Here is a 25,791-nt window from a genome sequence, read left to right as displayed (position 1 = left end):
TGTTGAATTTCGGTCAGGACCGAGACCGAGACCGAATTTGTCGGTCCTAACATTTTTGCGCTGAAATTTGTTCTTCACTTTTTAAAGACCGAAAAGACCAAAAGACCGAAGACCGAGACCGAAATTTTCGGTTAGACCGAATGCCTACCCCTACCCTTTGCATCATCTCGATTAATTTTTCCGGTTGTTTTTTTTAAAAAAAATTGTGTAATTTTGTTTTTTAGATACCACTTTAGCATATGCTCATCAATTTACCAATAGTTCATATATCCAAAACTAGTACAGTAAATAGGACATACTCAACAGACCTATCATTTGGTTTTTCCATAATAAGCCAATAGGTCCATCTTAAGTCAATCAGCAACTCCAAGTTCCAGCTAAAGTCAAAGGATGAAAAAGAGAATGATAAATTAGTTGCAGATAAGAGATAAAAAATATGTGGTGGATAGTTTACGAGCTACTGTATTGTACCTCTTGGATGTAGGAGTTAGGATGAAGGAATAAAGGGTATCTACAATAGGTAGTAGCAGCAAACAGAAGATGTAGCCAGCCGAGCCGAGATAAAGCTTCGTAATTAATACCGCAGATAACAAATGCAAGTAGAAGAAAAAGAAACCGACTTTCGATCAAACAGGATGAAGGTGAAGTGCAAGTAAACTTTTACGAGCGACTAACCTTGAGGAGTACAATCGGAGCCTATAAGTTGGATCCCTTGTATGTATAAAATCTACTTAATTTCTATTGCTGTGAAATCTCTTATTCCTTTGTCATTAGGTATAAAACTAATCGTGTATTTGCAGTGCTCAGTCAAAGTCTAAACTGATTTTTTTGATAGCCATTTATGGTTAAGACCTAACTTTAGCCAAAATCACTAATACCCATATAATATTACATTTCCATCATTTGTAGTGATATCTTTCCCATCAATATTTTTTTTTCACACCTCTTGCTAATAGGGATACTGATGAGTAATGTATTTTGTTGTTTCAGTTAGTGTTTAATTGCAGCTACTTCTGTTCCATTTAATTGGAGTGGTTTTAGCGGCGTTGTTGTGGTCCCAGACGATAGATTTCAACCTTTTGATGATTTATTGGCTGAGAATCCTTTCCTGTCACGTATTCCATTAGGTTCAGCAAAACCCCTTTATGTTGGAGGACCCCATTCATCGGACAGTATGATATAGAGCGCTTAAAGCCAAATAAGGACAAAGGTATTTATATGCCACATCCTCACTAAGGAAAATGTAGGTATCTATAAGGACTTTTGCTTGTTAGTGTTCAAAGATTGACAAAAACGAAAGAGAGTATATCCAATTTGAGCGAAAACTATCATCACAACACCACCTAACATAGATTATAAAAGGATAATGAGACTGAGTACCTCAATGCGCTTTCAGAGGAAACGAATATCTACCTTCAAGATTTGACCGATCCTAATGTTAAATAGGAATATATTGTGGACTATCCAATAACACTATCATGGTGAGTATTTGTGAACATTACCCGGAAGAGTATTTTTGGGTGCATCTATTAAAGTCTATTGACTCTTATGCAAGGAATATCCTCTAGCAGCAAATATGAAGTAAAAATCCACGTGTTGAGGCTGTTGATTAAAAATACAATGAAGTATGCATTGGATGTTGCTCTTATAGTGGACTGTTATCAAAATTTCTGCCTTTAGGAATATATAGTGGACTAACCAACAACATTATCAGGAAGAGTATTTGTGGAAATCTCTATTAAAATCTATTGACTCTTATGCACAATATTATCTAGTTAACTCTTATGCGGAATATACTCTAGTAGCGAATGGGAAGTAAAAATCGCCGCATTACATCATTGAGGTTGTTTGGTGAAAAAAAGAAGGATGCATTGGATGTTGCACTTATTATTATCAAAATTAATGACTTTAATGTCGTTGATGAAAAATAGAAGGATGTATTGGATGTTGCTCTTACAGTGGAATGTTATTAAAATTCTGGCATTTAAAATAACAGAATAAGTACCCACTAAGGTCAGATCGTATCATTGTTTTGGAGCCCAAAAATTTTGAACAATAACACGGTCTACAAAATATATCTTGTACAAAAAAAATCCTCTTCTACAAAAAAAATCCAAACGCGCATTAATTTTCCTCTCCCTTAAAAATTGATTCACCTCTTAGAAAAACTATACCCTAAAAATATCTCTAAAGAAATATAGAATGCAATATATCGTAAAAAACAGACTTTAAATAAAGTAAATCATATTTTTATCTCTAAATCCTATTGTAATGTATTGGCATGTAATAAGTAAATAGTGAATGTCACAACTCACTTGACAATTAATATATATAGTGAACTATGATAATTGGATTTATAACAAGTGTCAATATCTAATTTATCCATAAAAATAATAAATGGGTAACAATAATGTGTATGTATATATTCATGTAAGATAGAAACCCCATTGCAACGCACGGGCATTATGTACTAGTAGTACTCCTACAAGCGGATCAGTTCTCTAGCTAGTAGGTGTACTCTAGTGCCACACATATCTTTATGATAATAATAATAATAAACCCATTTCTACAAAATCAGAACATGAGAAGCATCACTCTCTTCCACCGTGTTTAGATCCCAAATTTTTCTTCAAACTTCAAACTTTTTCCATCACATCAAACTTTCCCACTCACATAAACTTTCAACTTTTCCGTCACATCGTTCTAATTTCAACCAAACTTCCAATTTTGGCGTGAACTAAACACAGCCTTCATGGAGGTGGGTGACCCACATAAACTCTAAGTTCATGGGATAAACTTGTATAGTACAAGTGTAAACCATTTTCTTAAGAGATAGTACTCCACATATGTATATGCTCCCTCCATTTTAAATTATAGGGTATAATACCTTTTTTTCCTAATGTTTCATAATACCAGGTGCATTTCCCTCCCCTATTTTTTTTAATTCTCGACCCTCAAGATTTCTAATCCTATTAAATGTATGCATTGTATATATATTGGGTTGATCCAAATAAGGAGACAATAACTTTTACTTGGTTTTTGCGATAGTGGTAGTTACGCACAGTGATTGCAATTTCGGTTCGACCCCCAAGTGATTATATTGGCCAAAATTTACAGTTTTTTCTCAAATTTATGTCAATTTGATCAAAATTTAGTCAAATTCAATTAAATTATATTAAAATTTGATGAGCGAAGCCGCTTGAGTTTTTTTATCTAACTGGCACGTGCTCTTTCATTTTCGATTCTTATTTTAGTGCCACGCAGACATCACATGAAAGTCAAAACAATACGTAGAACAAAAACCCACTGTCCAAACCGTAAGGGACACGGTTTACACTGGTTTTTATAGTCTATTTATACCCGGTTTGAGGTTGAAACTCGGGCCATAGTTGAGGGATGTAATGTGGACTTTGGGCTTCTCATGCTATTCATTTGTAGTGGGCCCTGTTATTTTCTTCTCCTCTGTTTGGCCCACACACGGCCACGCACGCCCTCTGTCTCACTCGGCACTGTGGATCAGATCTCTGATTCTGAATTGCTGCTCGAATTCCTACTTCCCTATCGATCGATTTGCTTTTTCCTCGACTGGACTAGTAACTGCATGCGCGCATTGAACATTGATTGATTCTTCTTCTTCTTCTTCTTCTTCTTCTTCTTTCTTGAGGAGAGGACAGGAGAGGAGATTCAATCTTGAAAGCAACAAGCCCTAGCTAGTTTGAACCAAATTAAAGGGAATCCCTCGCCGTCGCCGAGATCGATGTTGGAGGAGGGGTCATCTTCACCCGCGGCCGTGCGTGCCGATCGAATGTGACAGCATTGCAGGTAACAATGTGCTTGATAAGTCGTCTTATCTTCAGCCTGCACTCAAAGCGCTTAAAGATAGGCCGATGATCACTAAGAATGTGGTATGCATTTGCCTAAAATACGTTCATGATATGTGATAAGCTTACCAAACTAGCTAGCTGTTTTCCTTTTTTGGTTCTTTATTATCCATCTGGGTAGAGAAGAGTGCTCATTTTTGCGAAGAAACTGTTGTAGTAGAAACTGCCATGAGTACCTTGTAACACAGGTTTTTCCTGGTTTCCCTGGAATATAATGATAGAGCATCACCTGCAATTTGGAAAATCACTTACTATTAGCTAGCTGTTTCTTGCATTGGTATGATTGATAGTAGTTTGTTAATGTAGTAGTAGCCAATACCAATTGTTCAACCTGCAAACTGTCGTTGGTGATCCGCAAAATACTCCTGACGCATGGGCAGTCATGTCTTGTGTCACCAACCTAACAAGCATTCTCTACCTCTCTGGGCCTTCAAACCTGTTGGGTTCTTTCTGGGCTCATTCGTGGTTGTACAGATATATATATATATATCAAATAATGCTCAAAGCATGGCTTCAGAGTTGTACTGCAGCAACCGTCAACGATCGACCATTCTCCATCGCTAGCTCATCCGTAGACTCTTCTGAATAAACCGTTCCAGGTACATGATGCGTCTTACTTTCGCTACTATCACCATCTAATAAAGCTTTCCTTTGTCTGAGATAGATTCTCTATAAACGTGTTGTTGTTACAACTTAGAACTGGATGGGAGGAGCCTTCATCCCGAAGGTAAGAGAGCATCTCACCCTTTTCATCTGCTAGATGCCTTACGGAGGACGTGTGGTTTGGTGTAAACGCATTAGCAATTTTCAGAGATTTATTCCTGCTTTATGGACTTGTATAGTATCTGCTGTTTATTACTCTAGTCTTCTTTCCATCAACTAATGGGGGTAGGGAAGTGGCAGGAGGATGCATCTGGACTTGTGGAGTTACAACTTACAAAGCAGAATGAACTTGATTGTCTATTCAGGACATGATGTCTTAAGAGGAACATCGAAATTAAACATATACGGGCATTTCAGAAATCTGCCCTTCTTGATAGCAAGTCTTTTTGAGAACAAAATCTTTTGATTCCACTGTATGCTGCTCAGTGAGTGGTAACTGATCACTTACTCGGTTCATTTTTTATCTTCATCCAAAGATAACCAACCCATCATAGAGCCAGCCATTGGCTGTGAAGGGTAGGTGCATTGCTTTTTTTGGTTGTCAGCTCAAGAGCAAAAGAAGGCAAGATTCCCTATGCGATAGCATTCAGCAAAGCAGACCAGTTATAATTCGCCAGGTAACATATTCTTCTACAGTTCTCCTACAGATAATACACGTACGTAGTTGAACTTGCATGTTCTTTTTCGTAAGACTGGAAAATAACGTAAAATGCTATTTGTGCTATAGATGAAATTTTCTCAAAACTATAAGCTTCAAGCATGCGGTACAATTATTGGATGACTAACATTTAAGCTTCAGGCACTAGGCATGGGTGTCCTGTCAATCTATGCTGTTCAAGTGATTGCTGAATTACCCATGTTAGGCTCATGCTGGGATTTATAGGTATGGAGTACTAAAACATTGTTTTTTTTTGTCCTGCTTCTTTCAGTTCTCTATCCATTCCGTTCTTTCAGATTTGAGCGCTGAAACCATAACCTCTCACACTAGTACCTTTGAAAATACATTTTTGTGTTTGAATTATCTTTGCTTGTATCTCAAGGGTGGATAAAAGTAGATCCTATATTTACACACAATCTTTTTCTGTCCTCGTCTCATTTTCTTCCACGAGCTGAAGAAAAGTCTGGGCAACTGTGGTGTAGTGTATCAAGCTTGAATTTGTAACCGAATCTGAGAAAACTTCACCATGACACATCCATTTCTTTTCGTTTCGTCTAGTGTTAGTGTCAGTGCCGATGAAAAGGCACCTAGCTTTAGCTCTTTCCAAGTTGTGTCAGTACTAGTATACTCAGTTATTGGCCCCTGTATTTCATCTCATGCTTTGGAACCTGTATGATATCCTGAGACCTTTCTCATCATCTCTTGGGGCTTTCTTTGGGTCTGTTTGGTACAGCTCCAACTCCTAAATTTAGCTCCAGAGTTGGGTCTGGAGTGGAGTTGTAGAGCTGCCTAAACCCAACTCCATAACTCTAGTTCATTTTGTGAGAGAGCTCCACCCAACTCCACTCCCAGTTTTGGTGGAGCTGAAACTGTTTGGCTGAGCTCCAGCTCCAGGAGGAGTGGAGCTGGAGCTGGAGCTGTTCCAAACAGGCCCTTTGATTCGATTCCCCGGCCGGGTTCTCAACTTTCAGGCCTGAACTTGTCGCAAACAAAAATTGCACTTCTTTGTGATGATCTAGTGATTCCTTCAGGGTACTAATCTGTAACTAAACTAAAGTGTAGTAGATGGATGGGGAATAAAGTAGACGCCTGTCTTTGCAAGTGACTTTTAGGTTATCCTGTCCTGTGTAATGGTTGAAATTAATATGGATGGCTGAGAAATACTCCGTTCCCAAAGAAAACCCGCATATACATCTAAGCATATATATCCAGCAAAGTTTGCTTATCGGCTAATGCTATACCTTTTTACAGTCAGGAGAAGGAATTACCTTAGGTGATTCAGTTGTAGAGATCATTACTGAACTTACCGATGGGAGCAATATATATATGATCCAACTTTAAGCTTAGTTAACTTTTGAAGTTAGAAGAGACAGGTCAGTGATTCTATTCGAACTCGCCTAGCTTGTGTTTGCATGGTTGTGCCGGCAGCATCCTGACGATGCTGGCCCAACATGCCAGCATTTCTTTGATGTTGTCTTTTTGTTCTCAATCTCAGGTGGTGATGTGGAAATCTATAAGTAGCAGGCCGGAGAACACTAGCTAGGATGGATGAGGAACAGGTAAGGCTTATCGGTTTATTCAGTCCTTCATCAGATCCTCGCATAGCATCTTGATTTCTTGGATGGACAGCCCCAACGTGGACGAATTTGGTACTCCAGTTACAAGTACAAATTCTGGTGACAACAGATGCTTGCCGTCATTGAGGTAAAGCACACCCACTTTACGTTCTGCTTGCTATCTTAATTAGCATCCTCATCAGCTGAACAACACACGATTATGTTGTGTTAGATGCTATCATATTTGAGTAAGGATGGCACGCCTCTGCTCCATAACACTCCAGTACATATACATTCATAATTTCAAAACTGAAAAATATCTGAACCAGCTGTCGGATAAGATATATACTTCAAAACTACAGGTTGACTTTTTTTCTTTCCAAAATAGAAAAAAAAACTGTAGATAACTAGGTTATCAAGTTGGAAATTTGGAAGCAACCAAAAACAAATGGTTGTATCTGGGTTAACACTTAACAGTGGTAAGATACTGTAGTTACTAAACTATAAACAAACACGAATTTGCTATAAGTATACTTCGCTCACTGATCTGATGAAACAATAGTAGTAGACCACCAATATATATACATATTATACAGATGCACAGCTTGTCGAAGCTATATAACTATTTAGACACTTTGGTGGTCACATTCACATAATGCAAATAAGAATCCCACTCTCACAAACAAAAAAATTTCTGCTACTTTATGCTTGTCTCTAAAAACCCAGTGCCACTTTATTCCCAATCCCTGCTGCATCCCGCAATTGTCAACTTGGTAATGTTCTCCTAACATATAATATCAAAAAGTCTATAAATATTCTTAAAACATGCACTTCTCGTGTAATTCTGCTTTCCAGGTGTCTTAAGGGTTCGATCGTGAAGACAGCATTTTGTTCTCACTGTATCTTGATATTCCCTGGTCCAGAGTCATCAGATTAGCTAAGTTTGGCTAAAACCACATGCCCCTTCTAGTGGCAAAAAAAATTTTTTGGGAGAAAATAGTACATTTTTAAAACAAAAAACTCGATTATGTATGTATGCACGATGATAAAATAACACGTTTTTATTTTTCAGAAAATACTACCTAGTAATCAGTTAGCGAGTGGTAAACTGATATCAAACAAACGGGAGGTGGGACTGAAGAATTCACTAGCCTGTTAGAACTGTAAAATTGAACGCACAAATAGTACACAATGCATCAAATATCTATATATAATAACCTGCTAGTTTAATTAATTTGTGGAGGTGGTATGAGTGTACTTTGAAATTCCTTGTTACTTTTTTCGAAACTTTTTTTTGTGTTAGTCAGCAGAAGTTGACAGTTTCGGATGGCTGTTTGACGCATCGCATATTAGAATACTGAATGTCTTCTTATTCGTCTCAACCTATCAGAAAAGGATTTAATATTTTTAATCAGGAAGCTAGTCTAATCACAAGTTTGTGTATATTTGTCCCCATATACAGTTAGTAAAACCAACCGCTGTTTCATGACACTAATAGTTTTTGGATGTATCCACAGGTTCTCAGGTAATGCAATGAACTTATTCGTTTTGGCATTATGTATGTAATGCTTATTGTACAATCATTCCAATCAAGGTTAGGATGCTGAACTTGACGAAACAAATTAAAATACCTGATAGAAAACCATTTGATTTAACAGTAGAGTGTCACTGTACAGTACTCTATCAAAGTAGCCTTAAGACGGCAATTGAGCAAATTAAGTAGTAGTAACATGCATGCATAATAAGGAGTAACAATTTGAGCATTAATTATTAATAAGGAGTAATTAGTAGAGAGTAGTGGATGAATTAACAGCGCCATGCGGAGACGGAGGCAAGCTCCCCGCGTTGCCAATGGAGGAAGAGCGAGCCGGCGCGCCTCTCCAGTCGGAATCCCCTCACCGGCAGCTTCTTCAGGAGAGACTCCGCCTGCGCCTCCGCCATGCTGCTCACTTGCACCGGCACGAACCCCGCCGACGCCAGCGTCGCCCGCCACGCCGACGCCGCCGTCTTGTCGCCCCCCACCCCCACGGCGGCGCGCACGCACTCTTGGATCTTTGGCTGGACCCAGAACCGCTCGATCTTGGCCGCCACGTCGGAGTCCGTGCCCATGGCGTCCAGCGACTCCAGCAGGGACACGGTGGAGCGCAATGCCTGCAGCAGGTGCGCCGCGAACGGCAGCTCGCCGCGGTCACAGCCGCGGTCCACGGAGACAACCAGCTTGGCGCCAAGGCGCCTGACCAGGTGAAGCACGGACGGCACTGCGGTGGCGTGGACCGAGCCGACGGGAAGGTGGACGGCAATGGCGTCGGTGGCGGCGGCAACGGCAAGAAGGGGGGTGAGGTCGGTGGCGTCGAGGTTGAAGGCGGCGAAGCGGAAGGGGACGGAGAGGTCGGCGGCGAAGGTGGAGAGGGTGTCGTGGATGAGCTGCAGCTGGAGCGGGTGATGGGAGGAGGAGGAGGCGGTGACGTTGAGGGCGGTGACCTTGAGGGCGACGCCGGGGTGGCGGTGGGCGAGGTCATGCATGAGGGAGGCCCACTGCTCGCCGACACCGATGTCGAAGTCGAGGAGGTGGATGCAGGAGGCGGAGGGTGCGAGCTCGTCGAGAACGGCCTGGACGCAGGTGAAGTGGGCGAAGTGGAGCAGCGGGGAGAGGTCGGAGAAGGACTTGTAGGCGGTGAGCTTGAGGAGGAGGTCGTGCGGGTGCGGCTCGTGGAGGGGCGGGGGCGGTGTAGAGGAGGAGGAGTCGTCGTCGTCGGAGATGAGGGCTCGGCGCAGGGCGTCCTTGAAATACAAGGCGGAGCGGAGTAGAGGCGGGGCGGCGGAGGCGGGGAGGCGGTAGTTGATCGCCGGGCGCGCCAAGATGTGTCGGGCGGCCAAGACGTCGCCGGCCTCGGTGAGTTTGGCGGCCTGGACCAGCTGCTCCACAGTACTAGTGTTGTCGTCGGCCGTCGGCTTTGGGTTTGGGAAAGACGAAGAAGCTGGGTGGTGGTGGTGCAGGCCTCGATCAGCAAAGAAGAAAGGTGCAGGCTTAGCGTAGTCGAGGTCGACGTCATCAAGATCAAGGAGTGGATGGTGGTGGTCGTTGATGACCCAGTGGAGGAAGGTGTTGTCGTGGTGGTGGTCGGCGTCGTCGAGCCATGGCGGCGGCGGCGGCGTTGAGGCCGCGTGGGTGGGCGGGCGGAGGCCGGGCGAAGTCAGGGTGAATGAAGAAGAAGAAGCTGCTAACTCCCCTCACACTCACGTAGGCAGCTTTAATTTGGTTGCTCCTCCGGTCCTCCCCTCGACTCGGTTTATCTATCTATGAGACTTATGAGTCGTCCGTCCGGTTCAGTGGACGCGCCAACGTACGCCAAAAGGTTCAATTTTACAAAACGGAAAGGTTACTGCATGCACTTCTTATAATGCCACATCACTGCCATTATATTTCTTTCTTCCTACATCTTTCCGCTAGTTGCATCCATCTAAATGGAGCAGTAGCAGCGCTAGTAGATTCCCTTTTTTTTTTTTTTTGGCAACAGTAGGATTTGAAATTCACTGTGTACAACTTTAGATGGATGACAGCCGATCGCAAGCAACAAGACTCAATTAGTAATTTGTGAATAAAACTTTTATATACGTGTTCTTAGCGATTTAAAAGCAAAGGCTGAAAAATAAACTTCGATAAAAAAACAACAAAATTAACTCCAAATTTAAGGTTGAAAATTTAATTTTTGGCTGATAAGTATAAGCATAAGCGAAAAGATGAGGCTCCGAGTGTGTCTTTGGGAAAAATTAAGAAATAGGGATAAGTCCACTTGACACCCCTAATTTTCGATTACTCTAAAATACGCCCTCAAACTTCAAGAAATCGGGTAGTTCACACCCTCTAAACTTTCAATACTGTTCAATTATCCTCCCATCACCCGATCATCTGTATGAGAGATCATCGCCAGCGATAGATGAGCTCAAGCTCACACTCCACTATCACTCCCCCGATCACCGATCTCGGGCTCCCTTTCCCTAGTTGCCCCTCCCCCAACCACCCCACGCACGTCCCCAAACGTCAACGAGCTCGATCTCTCCTTCCCGCTTCGCCCTTTCGAGAGCTGGTAAGCTGCAGCGCTCTCTCCCCCACCCCCACATCACCCTCCTGAGCGCCGGCGAGCACAAGCTTGAGATATGTTCCCTTGCCTCCTCCTTCCTGCTCTCCTTCCCCTATCTCTCCCTGAGCGAGCAGGGGTGACAGAGGAGGCAGAGGTTAAGCAGTACAAGCTCTACAAGGAAGAAACAGCTGAACTCGGTGATGTAGGTCTCAGCAAGGCAGAGCTAGAGCTCGATCTTAGGTGGCAGAGCTCAACGAGACGGAAGTGGACAGCTATAGATGACAGCTTTCCTGTCGCTTGGTCAAGCTCGAAGTGCATATATGCACCAGCGCCACGATTGGATCTCTCCTCATGCGCCTCACTACCGTCTCTTGCCTTCCTATGCTGCGTTGATCTAGAGGACATGTAACCCAAGGAGTAAGAGGATGAGAGAGGAAAAGGGAGTATGAGAAGGAAATCATGAATAGACACCGATACGACAAGTGGATAGAAAGTGGAGGAGAGAGTAAGAGAGGATGAGGAATGATGTATCGGACTAACACATGGGGCTCACAACTTTCTATAGTGGCATCTAACATGTCGTTCAAGTGTATGAAAACCGAGTGGAAACCATACAACCAGTTCAGGCCTTTAGGTGGGTTGTTTGTACGGTATTGAAAGCTAGAAGGGGTACGATATCCAATTTTGGCGTTAAGGGGCGTGCCTGATGCATAGTCGGTCCGTCATCCTTTACGTATAGGAATGTTATATTATACATATAAACTTTATTTTTATACGTAGTATCTATATGTATCTACATATAAATTTGAGAAAAGAAAAGGTGCACACGGGGTGGCCCATTTGCCTGAATTCGGCTTGGTCCAGAAAAATAGAGAACCACTAAACAGAAAAAAAGGGAAATAGCATACTACATGCCAACATGTGCTGGGCCAAAATAGAAAATCTGACAGCGCTCAATCTGGCCCAAAAAGGAATGTTGGGTTGATCGCCCCATTAGGGTTTTCGGAGTAAGGGTTGTGATTTTAGACAAAACATAAAAAAGCTGAGGTGCAATGTTAGACTAGTATTAGATATGAGTGCCCTGCCGAACAAGGCAGGCAGGCCCAAGTCCACTAATTTCCGTTGGGCCTCAACGTAGAGCCAGCCAGGCCCAGGGATCGAGTACTGTTGGTATAAGCTTCGGATGCCTTCCACCCAAACAATCATGGAGTAGTATGTTGTACTTGTTCGTTTATATATTAAGAGTAAATATATATATATAGCGATTCTCTATTGTACCTTCTTTTTTGGGGGAGATTCTTTATTGTACTTGCTATACGTTGCTGATCGATCATCATTTACCAAAATAAAATGTTGTGACCGCTTGGTTTGTACTACTATGTTTCTAAAGAAAATAAAGAAAAGTACGTGGCCCTTAAAGCTAGCGTTACAGTATATATATACTATTGTTGCTTTGGATTCTGTTGCAACATAAAACAGTAAAAGAAAATTATACGATATTAATTAACTCAATTCCGCTATATTGTAGCGCCCGTTCCGTCGTGGCGCCTAGTGGGAAAACTATCTCTTAAAAATCCTAAATGCAAAAATTGTTTCCTTGTTTGTTGTGCAGTGTCCATGCCATTCCAGATTTCAAATCCCCAATCCATCGTCGAATCTAAACCCTAATCTCAAATCTGTCCCAAATCAAATCCTCTCGAAAAGTCTATTTTGCCTCCCTCGAGTCTGTGGGCCGATCTCTTCTCCCCGGCCCATTTCCTCTCAGCCCATCTCTCCCTCCTCCTCCATCCTTGCCCGCACGTGCACCGCTCAGGCGCAGAGCAAGAGAGAGAGCTCGCTCTCTCTTTCTCTTCTCCCTCCCTCTCTGCTCTCGCTACCGCTTCCCGCCGATGCCGCTCAAATCGCCGCGCCGTTGCTTCCCGCGCGCGCGCGCCGTGGTGGCCGACCGGCCAGTCGTCGCCGCCGTCAGCGCCTGCCGCGCCTAAGCCCGCGCCTGCCGCCCTGTAGCCGCGCCCTTCCAAACCGCCCTCGCCGTCATCGCCGTCGTCACGACCTAGCCCCGCCACCACCGCGCATGCTTCCAAGGGTTGGAGGCAGAGCTCCTCCTCCCACTGCCTCGTCGCCCTCTCTCTCCTTCCTTCTTTTCCCAAAGTGGCAAGAGGCAAGTCTCCTTTCCCTCTTTCTTTTCTTCTTTTTCTCCCCCGCCGGCGTCATCCTCCTTGTCGCCGTTTTGGCCACTAGCTGAAGAGCCAGCTTGCTGGCTTGACCGCCCAATGTCGGTTCCTCCCTCCCAAACCGACATTGTCGCCCCTATAAATCCGAGCCCCTTTCCCCATTCCAAACTCCCTTTTTTTCGCCTTTCGCCTCCAACGCACCATCGTCGCTCCACCCTGCTTGCACCTCCGCCGTTCGTCGCCAAAGCACCAGGAGAGCCGGTGCGTGCGAAGGACGCGTGAAGGGGACTCCGGGCGCTCGTCTTCTTCCTCTTCCCCGGCCCGAGGCCGGAGAGATCACTCCCGTGCCGTCGGCCTCTCGTCACAGCGCCCCGCCTCGTCTCGGTAGGGCATCCCTCCGTTCTTCCTCCTTGCTCCATCTCTTCCCCTTAGCTTTGAGTAGCAGCTTGAGTAGTACCCCAGTACCTAGTTGGCGCCGCCCCAAGCCACACTGTCGCTCGCAGTAGGCTCGCCGCCGTCGCCGCCCGCGCTCAGTAGTAGCCGCCCGTCGCCGGCCTTCCTTGGCGATGACCCCTCCAATCCGACGCTAGAAACGGATTCCCGGAGTCGCGTAGATGCTCTAGCTCGCCCGAATCGATCTCCCGTCGCGCCGTCGCCGTTTCCCCCTTCTCTCGCCGCCGGTTGCCGCCGCCGCAATCCACCGCCGTCGAGGCCCCTCCGGCGAATCCGAGCCGCTGGCTCATCTCCCCTCGTCCTGTGCAACCTCCCGGTGCGCTCGCCCTTGCCTGCATCACTGTAGATCGCCCCGCCGCTCGCCGCCGCCATCCGCCATCCGTTCCGGCCGACGTCATCGTCTTCCTCTCGCCGGCCCACGTGGCTGCCATGAAGGCGCCACGTCGGCGCCACCTCGGCCGCGACCGGGTCAAGCTGACCCCGGTCCGCCGCTCCCCTCCGCCCGGCTCGCGCGTGCGGTCCAGCGCGAGCCGTGAGGCTGCACATGGGCCCGCCGCATCCGCACCCACCGTGAGCTGCGCTCGTGCATCGCACCCCGCTCCAAACCCTAGCGCCGCGTCGCGTGCTCCTCGCTCACGGTGAACCGTGCTGCCGACAAGCGGGTCCCACTCAGGACCACGCGAGGTGAACCCGGTCCACCGGCTCCCTCTCTCCTCCCCTCCCGCGTGCCTTTGGGCTGCCTTCTCGGGCCGGCCGGCCCATTAGCTCGGCCGAGTCGCGCCTCTACTCTCGGGCCGCGCCCTAGCCGCCCGAGGGAAGTCTGTTTCCCCTCCCTCTTTCGTTGCTAATTCAAAAAGGGTTTAAATAAATCCAAAAATCCAATCATCTTAGAAATTCAATATCTTTCCAACCATACATCCGTTTGACTCCGTTCAACTTCCAAAATTCCTCAAATCTCGAGATCTATCTAATGGCACGCTTAGAGGGCAATAATAGGGCTTTAATTTCACCGTTTGTTGAGTCGTCTCGTTCGCGTGTAGCTTCAGAGCCCGAAGACCCGGAGTGCGCGGATTTCGAGGATCAAGCTCAAGATCTCGAGCTAGGCAAGTCACCTTTGATTATCTTGCACCTATAATTTAAATCTAAGTATTTCTTTTCCGCAAATATTGCATGAATAGGATTAACGCAAGTAAATCGGCCGCGGCTTGCGAGATAGCCTGCCGGCCCTAACCCTAATTGCTGCAATTACCCTCCTTGAATTATTGAACACTTAAACCTCCTTTGTCGACTGTTGTGCTTCGATGCACGGGCCTTTGGGCACGCGCATCGGGACACCTCCCCTCAAATTTAAAATATCCAACGATGGGTAAAACTTGGGGTTTTACAAAAGACTTGGAAAAACCCGACACCTGGGTCGGTGCTTGCGAACTAAATGAATTTCCAAAATCGCGGATCGAGGAACGTATCGGGAGTACGGTTTCCCGCTCTTGCACTTAAGGACCGTTTTCCTTGGAATTTCATCCGAACATAAGGCAAGTGCGACCACATGGGTGGAATGGGACGCCCCTGGATGAGTAATTAGCTAATCGGGGGAGCCATGATGCCAAGAGACATGTGGATTCAACGGGGTGGTGCCGGGGAGAACCCCCGGGCTTCCTGGCACAGTATGGTCTGGGACCTAACCTGATGTCGGTCTGGAACCCCTCTCGTTGGCATATGGTGAACCTGTGTCGGCTTTCGAAATGCCTTGTCATGAAAGCCTCAAGGTCTCCAGACGTGGCCGTTCTGCACGGGCTGGGCGATCCGGGTTAGTAATGTCGTGTGGGTAAAGTGTACCCCCTCTGCAGAGGTTATTAAACTGTTCGAACAGCCGTGCCCACGGTCATGGGTGGATGTGAGGTGATTCCTAGCGTAGTTTTGTTTGACTAATGCTTGTAAAATTACTGTTGTGGAATGGGTTCGATGTTTGAAAAATCTGCGGTTGATGGGATCAGCCAGGCCCGGGTGGCCGTTTGAAAGCCGTTGGCCGGGTGCCAACCTTGAACCAATTCAAAGACTGATACATTGCACATACTCCGACCGGACGAGACGCACTGTCTCATCCGTGCCGTTTGAGAAGCAATTATTAATTATTTTCTTATCATTTGATTCACTGTTAAGTATACTACTATTACTCAAGTTTTTGAATAATATTCACAAATATTTTTGAATAAGACGAACGGTCAAACAGATTTAAAAAAGTCAACGTCGTTAAACATTTAGGAAAGAATGGAGTATGATATTTCTACCTACAAGTATCTAGCGCCCGTTTTGTCGTGGCGCATAGCGGGAAAATGTAATTCCTAAAAACCCTATTTGCGAAAATTGTTTCTTCGCTTGCTGTCAGTCTCCGTGCCTTTCCGGATCTGAATCCCCGATCTATCGTCAAGTTTAATCCTGAATCCAAATCCTTCCCAAATCAAATCCCTCCGCAAAAGTCTATTTTGCCTCCCTCAGGTTCGATGGGCCGAACTCCTCTCGGCCCATCTCTCCCTCCCTCCCCATCTCTCTCTCTCTCTCTCTCCCCCCGCTCTGCCCGCGCGCGCGCCGTGGTGGCCGACCGCCTGGTCGCCGCCGCCATCAGCCTCTGCCGCGCCTGCCCGCGCCTGCCGTCCGTGTCGCCGCTCCGTTCCAAACCGCCCCCGCCGTCATCGCCGTCGTCATCGACTCGGCCCGGCCTCTCTCCGCGCGCTAACCTCCAAGGGACGGAGGCAGAGCTCTCCCCCTCTGCCGCGTCGCCCTCTCTTCCTCCTCCTTTTCCCCAAAGTGGCAAGGGGGCAAGCCCCCTTTCCCTCCTCCTTTTTCCCTTTCCTCTTCCCCGCCGGCGTCATCCGCCTCTGTCGCCGTTTTGGCCGCGAGCGCCGAGCGCCAGCTCGCGCCTTGACCGCCCAAGGTCGGTTTCCAAACCGACACTGCCGCCCTATAAACCCAGGCGCCCTCCCTTCCTCTTTCCCCTCCCAATCTTCCCCGTTTTTCTCGCCCGCGCCATTGCCGTCCCTCTGTCTCTCTCGCCGACCGCCGCCGTCGCGTGTGCCGGAGGAGCCGGTGCGCGCTAGGACGCGGAAGGGCACTCCGGGCGCTCATCTTCTTCCTCTTCACCGGCCCGAGGCCGGAGAGATCACTCCCGTGCCGTCGGCCTCTCGTCACAGCGCCCCGCCTCATCTCGGTAGTGCATTCCCCCGTTCTCCTTCCTCGATCCATCTCCTCCCCTTAGACTCGGTTAGTAGCGTGTGTAGTACCCCAGTAGCTAGCTGGCGCCGCCCCGACTGCTGCCGTCGCTCGCCGTGTGCTCGCCGTCGTCGCCGCCCGAGCTCGGAAGCGTCTCTCGTCGCCGACCTCCCTCGATGCGTTTCCTCCTAATCCGGCGCAAGGGGTGGGTTTCCCGTAACCGCGTAGATGCTCTCACCGCCGGGAATCGGCCCCTCGTGACCTCGTTGCCGTTTCCCCCGTTTCTCTCCGCCGGTTGCCGCCGCCGCAATCCGCCGCCGACGGACTCCCTCCGGCGAATCCAAGCCGTTGGCTCGCTCCCTCTCGTTCTCCCTCGTCATCCCGGTGTACGCCCCGTCGCCCCTCATCGTCGCACGGCGTCTCGGAGAAACCGCCGCCGCCCGCCGTCCATTCGCGGCCGGCGCCTTCGTCTTCCTCCAGCCGGCCCGCGTGGCAGCCACGTAGGCGCCACGTCGGAGCCACCTCGGCATTGACCGGATCGGCTGACCCAGCCAGCCGCTCCCTCCGTTTTCCCCCCGTGCGCATGGTCCGCGGTGAGCCGTGAGGCTGCGCGTGGGCCCGCCGCATCCGCGTCCTCCGCGAACCACGCGCATGCACCGCGCCTCCCTCCTCAAACCCTAGCACGCCCCGCGTGCACCTCGCTCACGGTGAGCCGAGTCGCCGACAAGCGGGTCCCACTCGGGACCACGCGGGATGGACCCGGCCCATCGGCTTCCTCTCCCCTCCCCGCCCGTGCGCGTGCTTTGGGCCGCCTTCTCGGGCCGGCCGGCCCGTTAGGTTCGGCCGAGCCGCCCCTTTCTCTCGGGCCGCGTCCTAGCCGCCCAAGGAAAGTCTAATTTCCCTCCCTCCTTCCTTCTTTTCTTTTTATTTTCAAAAAGGATTTAAATCCTTTTCCTTTAGACCAAAAATCCAATAATCTTAGAAATTCAATATCTTTCCATCCGTAAGTCCGTTTGACTCCGTTCAACTTCCAAAACCCCTCAAATCTCGAGATCTATCTAATGGCACGCTAGAGGTCAATAATAGGGCTTTATTTTCGCCGTTTGTTGAGTTGTCCCGTTTCGCGTGTAGTTTCGGAGCCCGAAGACCCGCAGTGCGAGGATTTCGAGGATCAAGCTCAAGATCTCGAGCAAGGCAAACTACCCTTGAACATCTTGAGCCTATATTTGAACTTAATTATGTTGCTTGAAAAATATTATGCATTGATAGGATTGCACTTAATCTGTTTGCCCCGTCTGCAAGGCAGACCGATGGGCCTACCTAGCTTATTGCATCTGATCCTTCCTTTGTTAATTGTTATACCATGTTCCCTTGTAACCACCTAGTTGCGCCTCGGTAATCATGCACTCTGCACGAGTATCGACGGTCGCCTTCAAACTTAAAAACTGAGAAACATCTTGGGTAAAACTTGGGTTTTACAAAAGACTTGGAAAACCCGACACCTGGGTCGGTGCTTGCGAACTAAATGAATTTCCAAAATCGCGGACCGGGGAACGTACCGGGTGTACGGTTTCCCGCTCTTGCACTTAAGGACCGTTTCCTTGGAATTTCATCCGAACATAAGACAAGTGCGACCACATGGGTGGAATGGGACACCCCTGGCTGAGTAACTAGCTAATCGGGGAAGCCATGATGCCAAGAGACATGTGGATTCAACGGGGTGGTGTCGGGAAGAACCCTCGGGTTTCCTGGCACAGTATGGTCTGGGACCTAATCTGGTGTTGGTCTGGGACCCCTCTCATTGGCATATGGTGAACCTGTGTCGGCTTTCGAAATGCCTTGTTATGAAAGCCTTAAGGTCTCTAGTCGTGGCCATTCTGCATGGGCTGGATGATCCTGTGATACCAGCACTGTTTCCTGGGACTGGTATCGATTAACGGGTTAAATTGGAGCGTCACGGGCTAGTTCCGCTCGGGGCTAGTTCGGGGCGTGACAAAGTAATAAAGTACTAGTATGAGTATACAAACAAAAAAAGCATGACCCCATTGAGGCTTTACAACATCATTTCTTACTGTTAGACTGAAAATATATACTCCTACACTGATCGATCGTCTTCTCACATGAATTTCTTGCCTTGTACATGCAGAGAGGAACGAACGAATCGATCAGAATGCTATAGCTATATATGCACGTACGATTCGATCGATCGAGTTGATACCCAACATGCATGTATGTACTGCAAAGTGTGCTCCAGTACAAACATATGTCAGTCATATATGTTCATTCATCCATCTTCAGCAGGGTCACATGCATGAACTGCGATCATTATTTGTTTTGGATCTTACTAGCTAGGCTACTAGCTGCTACAGTACTTTAATTTGCTTCCTATTTGCAAACTACATGGTATAGTATAGCGTGCGTGCTCATGCTGCTCGATTTAGTTATAAGCTAGTTGCCATCACTACTACAACAGAGATTTTTCTAAACAGTCAAAATATTTTTTTTCAAGCGGTTGAGCCAGCCGTTTGCACCAAAAGATCCATAAAATTAAAATAGAGATTTTTTTCATGCGGGTGCTTATATGGTCAGCATGAAAAATAAAAAATCGTGAAAAAGATAGATTATTGTACTCGCTGGCCATGCATGTTGGCTGATCAATGTCGAGGGATTATTGGACTCCCTTGATGTCCGACAATTTAATTTGATGTGGTATCGAGTATTGGCCATAACTTAACTAAGAGTATATATTACTCCACTCTAGTACGATCCTGAGGACTGATGACTGATCCAATTCAAGGGCTGGCCGGCCATCATATCTTATTGCCCATATAATTATATACTCCATCCGTTCTCTAATATAAGAGATTTTGATATTTTACTTGCACTATTTGATCATTCGTCTTATTAAAAAATTAGAATATTATTATTTATTTTATTTGTGACTTACCTTATTATCCAAAGTAATTTAAGCATAAATTTTTATTTTTTATATCTACATAATTGTTTTAAATAAGACGAGTGGACACAAGCAAAATATCAAAATCCCTTATATTAGGGGACGAATGGAGTATCAGTTGGGCATGTACGTGGCCTTTCCGCCTGACTGTATGTCCAGCCCAAGTAAGTGCAATATACATTCATGTTAAGAATTGCTACATATATAACACTCATAGGTCACGATCTTGCTGCAGGAGGACACACAAAGAATGTAAATTTATTATTGACACCGTAAAAATATGATAATTAATTGATGTACATCAAATGTATTATTTTAATATATCTGATACAAATGAAGAGAGAAACTTTAAGAAAAGACATGTTTGCTCACGAGTCATGTTTCTTTAACCCGATCGGATCTAATTCAAATGGGATACAGACCAAAGGGGTGAGAATGGACTAGATAGGGAGAGTAAGAATGATCTGGGTCTGGTTAAACACACCTACTAGTCGCCTTACAAGCCGATAGGCACAGATGAAATTTGATACTTTCCACGCTATTTCTCTCCCTATATATCAGATATAATAAAATAATGTGTTTGGTATCCAGCAGTTTTCCTAGTGTTATTTAGCAAATAATAAGTGTTCTTTGGATGTCTCGTAGTATCATGAACGTTGAGTGATCGGTAACAAATTTTGCCATTGATTGATCAGCTAGCTGGTTAGTACGACTATAACACGGAATCATGTTTGCATTAATTAATACACAGTAGTATTTTTTTTCGAATAAGAATACATATATAGTGTAGTAGTATTGATGAAGATATAGCAATATATATGTCGCAAGGGGCTAGCTATATTTTTATTCAGTTTGCCGTGTACATCGAGTACATAAGCATATAACGTGAATATTATGAAATAACCTAATATCAACTAATTAGAAGGAACAAGACACACACAGCTAATAGTAAGACAGTAACCAGCTAGCTGCGGCTGCATGCACTGTAATACTGTATGCATATGTGTACGTTTCAGTCAAAACCAAATTAGGAGCCCAGCTAGCTAGCCAGCAAAGAGAATACGTACTGGAGTCGATTATATTGACGCCTCCTGCTGCGCGCAATCTGTGGTTGTCTCTCTTGGATCAGCAATTGCTGGTGGCCAAGCTATTAGTTATCATCATCGATCATCGTCATGCATGATGTATACAAGCAGCATGCATGCAGCTGAATATATAGCTAGCCGATACTGTACGTTTTTCCTGATGGCTTTCAGAGCTTGCTTTGTTTGTATTTGGAAAGTGGCCAAATATCTAGCGGAATTATATTATACTACATATATTCCAGTTAACGTACAGATTATTAGCTAGCTACTACTCCTAGCTAGCTATATATACACACACACACATGTATGCATGATCGAGATTAATTTGTGAGATCTCGATCGATCAGTCAGAACCATATATATTTATGGGCCTGGGCTGGTCGATCAGGTTGGCGCGGCATGCAGATCGAGCCATATATGATGCATCTCTGTAGTCATCATTAAATTAAAACAAGTCAAAGCAAACACACAAATTAAAGAAAATTAAGGAATTAACCTAGCAAGTTATCTACATTAATTTAGTGAGGGAGGAAGTTGGAGTAGTTAGTAGATCACAGATCACAATCACTTGCGCACGATCGATGATATACATGAAGAAGAATATATGCATGCATTTGACATATCGAGATGTATGCAAGGATAGATCGAGACAAATTAAATCGATCGAGATATGATGCATGGCTGGCCAGCAAAGAAAAGTCGATCGATCTGACGACGGATGAGCAACTAAAGCAGATGATCGATACTCGATCCGTAGCTAGCTAGGTTAGCAGGTGGTGGAAGGGAATTTTGAAGGGGACCTGCTCTGGCTGCTATCTTTTCGATCGACGTCTTGTTGCCTGGGCCGGCAACACTACAAACTAGAGAAACTAAAGCAGCAGCTGGCGCTACTCCATCGATCATTGCACTGCTAGGCCCCGATCCATCACGGGCTGCGCTAAACTACAAATCCTGGATCATATAGTTTTATCATTCTGAAGAATGCCCTTTCCATCCAGCTAACTCTTGGCCGCCTCCATCCATCGCGATCGATAAATGTATGGGCACCAACCATATCGTACCACCACCATCCTCTCCTGCTAGCTCTAGCTGCTGATCACAGCACATCTTTATCTCTACTCTCATTTCATTTCATTATTTAATTTGTTTACATGCTTTGCGGCTGTACATGGAGAAAGTGTTTTAATCTTCCATGTTTCTTCCATACTAATAATATATATATGCCCATGCATGCATTACAATAGACACATATAAATGGAAATAGACTAGGAGTGTGGATATCAATCCTAATGCACACGATCCATCCTTTTTTTTTCCCGGTAACTATGTTTTTTTTTACCAACCGCTTAGGCCCCGTTTGGTAGCTAGGACTTTAACTCCTAAATTTAACTCCAGGAGTTTGGTTTAGAGTGGAGTTGTGGAGCTATCTAAACCCAACTCTACCTCTATACTTCATTTTGTGAGAATATATACTCTACCCAGCTCCACTCATTTTTTATTGGAGTTAAAACCGTTTGGCTGGACTCCAGCTCCAGAAGAGGTGAAGTTAGAGCTACAACTGTGTCAAACGGGACCTTAGTTTTCTTCGGGACACAGTGATGATGTGCCATGTGCAATATGAGGGGAGGGAGGGTAGGAAGCGGACCAACGATCCCCTTTTCTTATATTAGTAAGATTACAGGTGTATGGTTAAAATAATTATTGACAACAAACTCTCAGAAAACCAAATAATATATATAACACATCACCATCTATCACAGCACATATATATAATATCAAATATATAGATTGAGGAAGAAACAAAATTTAACTAGAATATTATCGTATGTGCAGCTGGACTTGCCATTTCTTTCTCTATTGGGGGATTGAATTTGAAATTACATTACAGGTGATACAATAACCTAATTCGTAGTTCTAATTCCTTGATATGTGCATGGTGAATGTTATATCTCTCCAGCACATTGGAATATTATTCTTTACATTAAAAAAAGGATTATCGCGCATACAAATTAATTTTAACAGAACTAGATTATAACACAATAATAATTTTTTTTCTCAATACCACATAATTAACAACACATCAGTGCCTTTTTGACTAAAACCGAAACAGACAGGGTGGTTTCCTATCCACCAGAGCCCGTGCGCGTTCCAAATCAATATTGAGTTTGTTTCCTTAAAAAAAAAGTCGATAAATATCAGTACCGACTTTTTAAAATACTGGCACTTATATATCTATCTTATTACTTTGAACAAATTAAAACGAGCGTCCATGGGAACGTACCCTGCACGACATATATATATTCTGCATGCGACAAAAGCCTAGGAATCGATCGATCTCGATCTAAGCTAGCGTTCGACTAGTCAGCTTCAATAGTTGACACTTTAGACATACGCGTGCCCCATATGTACGTGTATGAATAGTACTACTAGTCCTTAATTATATATGTTCGTTTAGCTCGATCGTACATTCGTACCTGCCTATATACTCATCAGATCCTTGTGTGTGTGCAATTAATTAATCATGCATGCATGCATGCTGCACATCCAATAATTTACTGCAGATTAAATGGTTAGTTAACCGGCCGGCCTCTTTATATATTTGTGCACTGCAAAACTCGATTGATGATCTTTCAACATGCATGTATGCAGCTAGAGCAAGTATTTGGATGCATTTGCAGTTGCAGGCATGCAAATGTAGGAGACAAGCTGTCAAACTTAGCAGCTCATGTCTCATCATATATACTATGGGTGGCATATATGCATAGATCGGCTCTAATCAGACAAAACACCCTTCCCGATAGCTAAACCACAGCAGCCACATCTGACCATGGATCCTAGATATTTTACTTGAGGAACACACACATATATATATAATTAATATATATGTATTACCGACACTCCTCCCTCTCATGCTGATTTGAAAATATAGTTTTTTTTTGTGTTATTTATACATACGCATGCTGAGGTAAGCATATATGAGGACTGCTTGTTTAATTTGCCGAAAGTCATTAATTTAATTTACGCCCCTTAATTAAGCCCGGGGAAGCTATATGTGTGTATGATATTGAGACAGAGATTAGCTTGTGCGTTCAATCATATATATAATCATAACTTTAATTACTTTGTCACCAGGTTAATTTAATTTAATTTAGGCCGGTGTCCAAAACTTAGTACAAATTATCGCTTGCATTCAAATATACGCGTGCGTATACACTAGGCCTAAAAACGCACATGCACACATGCATCCTACATATATAATTTCTTATAATTAACGGAACTTGTACATAATTTGAAGATAAGTATATCTGCATAATAATTGAGCCCGGCCACAGGCTAGCTATAGTAGCTAGCTAGTTATTCTGCCCTGCTTAGATTTGTAGAATAGTTTAATTTGCAGCCTGCAGATGTTTAATTCCATGGAAGCGCACGCAATTGCGAGATTAATTATACGTTGGTATATATATACTATAAGCTTATATATTAAGTGATAAAAATGTAGCGCCCGCTAGAGTTGAGGTCCGTACATATTTCATTTGTCTCAGAGAAGAAGTGAAGTAGAGTGCTGATGGATAATTAATATGCATGCGATCTTTAATAATATTAATAGTCTATACTAACAGGAAGGACTGGAGGAGTAATATACTATATGTTTGTGTTGTGAAAACACACACACATTATTTTAGAGAGAGAGAGAGAGAGAGAGAGAGGAACAATCGAACAAGACAGTACGTAGCTAGTACAAACGATTGGGACCGATGGATCGAACAAGAGCTAGCTAGTACAGTACGTGTAGAATTAACAGGCATGCAGAAAAGACGAGATGCAGTACGTACTGATGCATATACGATGAGATCCATCGAGTACAAATTAATTAATCAATTATGCAGATACACATATACAAGTAGACGAATGAAGCATGCTTTAATTACGTCGTGGAACTGAATCATATGCATGCATATATATCTCATTAATTTACGGGATGAAGGAGGAAATTAAGGCACGCAGATACATATGATGATTTGAACAAGGAACAAATTAGACATAGATAGATATATAGTTGTACGTGGCCTGGTGGTCGTTCTTCGTACGTTCTTGTGTGTAGCAAGCAGTGAAGTAGAATGGAGCAGCAGCTATATTAGTTGCTGCACTGGAAGCCGGAGGGGACGGAGCGGCCGCAGTAGTTGACGAGGAGGCTGAGGTTGATGGGGAGGTTGAGGTTGATGCCAAGGATGTTGGCGCGGAGGGCGGTGCAGAGGCACACGGCGGCCTCAAGGTCGGCGAGGCCCTGGATGAGGCTGCAACACGGCTGCCGCGGCGGCGTCCCCAGCTGCACGTTTATCAGCCCATTCAGCACGTTCGCGCACACCCCCAGCTTCAGCGTGTCGATCGGGCATCTTCCTCCTCCCCCGCCGCCGCCGCTTCCTCCTCCTCCTCCGCCTCCGCTTCCTCCACCGCCTGAACCTCCGCCGCCGCTTCCTCCTCCACCTGAACCGCCGCCTCCACCTCCGCCTGAACCTCCGCCTCCGCTTCCTCCACCACCTGAACCCCCACCTGAACCTCCGCCGCTCCCGCCACCACCTCCACGCCCTCCACCACCGCCACCGCCACCGCCACCGCCTCCTCCGCCGGGACTAGGGCATGAGCCGCACTGGCAGCCGCACGCGTCGGAGAAGGTGAAGAAGAGGAGGTTCAGGGCCAGGAGCGTGGCGATCACCCCAGCTTTCGTCGCCATGCCCACCCACCGCACTGCACCTGCAGATCGATCTCGATCTATGGCCTGCCCTCTACCTAGCTTTGCTTGCTAGCCAGTGTATTCAGATACATCTATCGACCAAGGGGTGCACTCATATTTATAATAGGATCGGAGGTACTAGCGGAGTACCTTCAATTACTTAACCAGCTACCACATCACTTAACTAATTAATTAACTAATCGGATTTTAACTAGGATTTCATCTTAGGTGCAGCTCACATCACTACAGCGTAACTACTACTAGTGACCTAGCTAGCTAGCTGGCCTGGAGTACATTAATTCATTGGAGTATAGTGCTACTAGCTAGTGGGCTTTTGGTAGCTT

At 45.4% G+C, this 25,791-nt stretch overlaps 2 protein-coding genes and 1 pseudogene across 2 annotated transcripts; 1 reads left to right on the top strand and 2 right to left on the bottom strand.

Moving 5' to 3' along the window:
- The first annotated feature begins 635 nt into the window (after positions 1-635).
- Positions 636-2,231, top strand: LOC127768541 (uncharacterized; annotated as a pseudogene).
- A 6,068-nt stretch (positions 2,232-8,299) lies between these two features.
- Positions 8,300-10,684, bottom strand: LOC127768527 (scarecrow-like protein 6). Its single transcript, XM_052294121.1, has 2 exons — positions 10,661-10,684; positions 8,300-9,983 (listed from the first exon to the last, which is right to left on the bottom strand). Exons 1-2 carry the CDS (start codon positions 10,682-10,684, stop codon positions 8,565-8,567), a joined length of 1,443 nt encoding a protein of 480 aa, XP_052150081.1. The 3' UTR covers positions 8,300-8,564.
- A 13,933-nt stretch (positions 10,685-24,617) lies between these two features.
- On the bottom strand, positions 24,618-25,555 carry LOC127768244 (putative glycine-rich cell wall structural protein 1). The gene has a single exon (XM_052293781.1). The coding sequence runs from the start codon at positions 25,445-25,447 to the stop codon at positions 24,851-24,853; it is 597 nt and encodes a 198-aa protein (XP_052149741.1). The 5' UTR covers positions 25,448-25,555; the 3' UTR covers positions 24,618-24,850.
- Positions 25,556-25,791: the final 236 nt, after the last annotated feature.

This window comes from Oryza glaberrima, chromosome 3 (genome assembly GCF_000147395.1).
Source record: "Oryza glaberrima chromosome 3, OglaRS2, whole genome shotgun sequence".
NCBI classification, from domain to species: Eukaryota; Viridiplantae; Streptophyta; class Magnoliopsida; order Poales; family Poaceae; genus Oryza; species Oryza glaberrima.
This window is presented reverse-complemented; position numbering and strand designations above follow the sequence as displayed.

Bases quoted from the DNA above. Each gene is read 5' to 3' on its own strand.
- LOC127768244 (XM_052293781.1), bottom strand. From the start codon at position 25,447: ATGGCGACGAAAGCTGGGGTGATCGCCACGCTCCTGGCCCTGAACCTC.
- LOC127768527 (XM_052294121.1), bottom strand. From the start codon at position 10,684: ATGATCTCTCATACAGATGATCGG. The intron at 9,984-10,660 runs GTGATGGGAGGA...GTGTGAGGGGAG, and splicing joins TCTCTCATACAGATGATCGG to TTAGCAGCTTCTTCTTCTTC.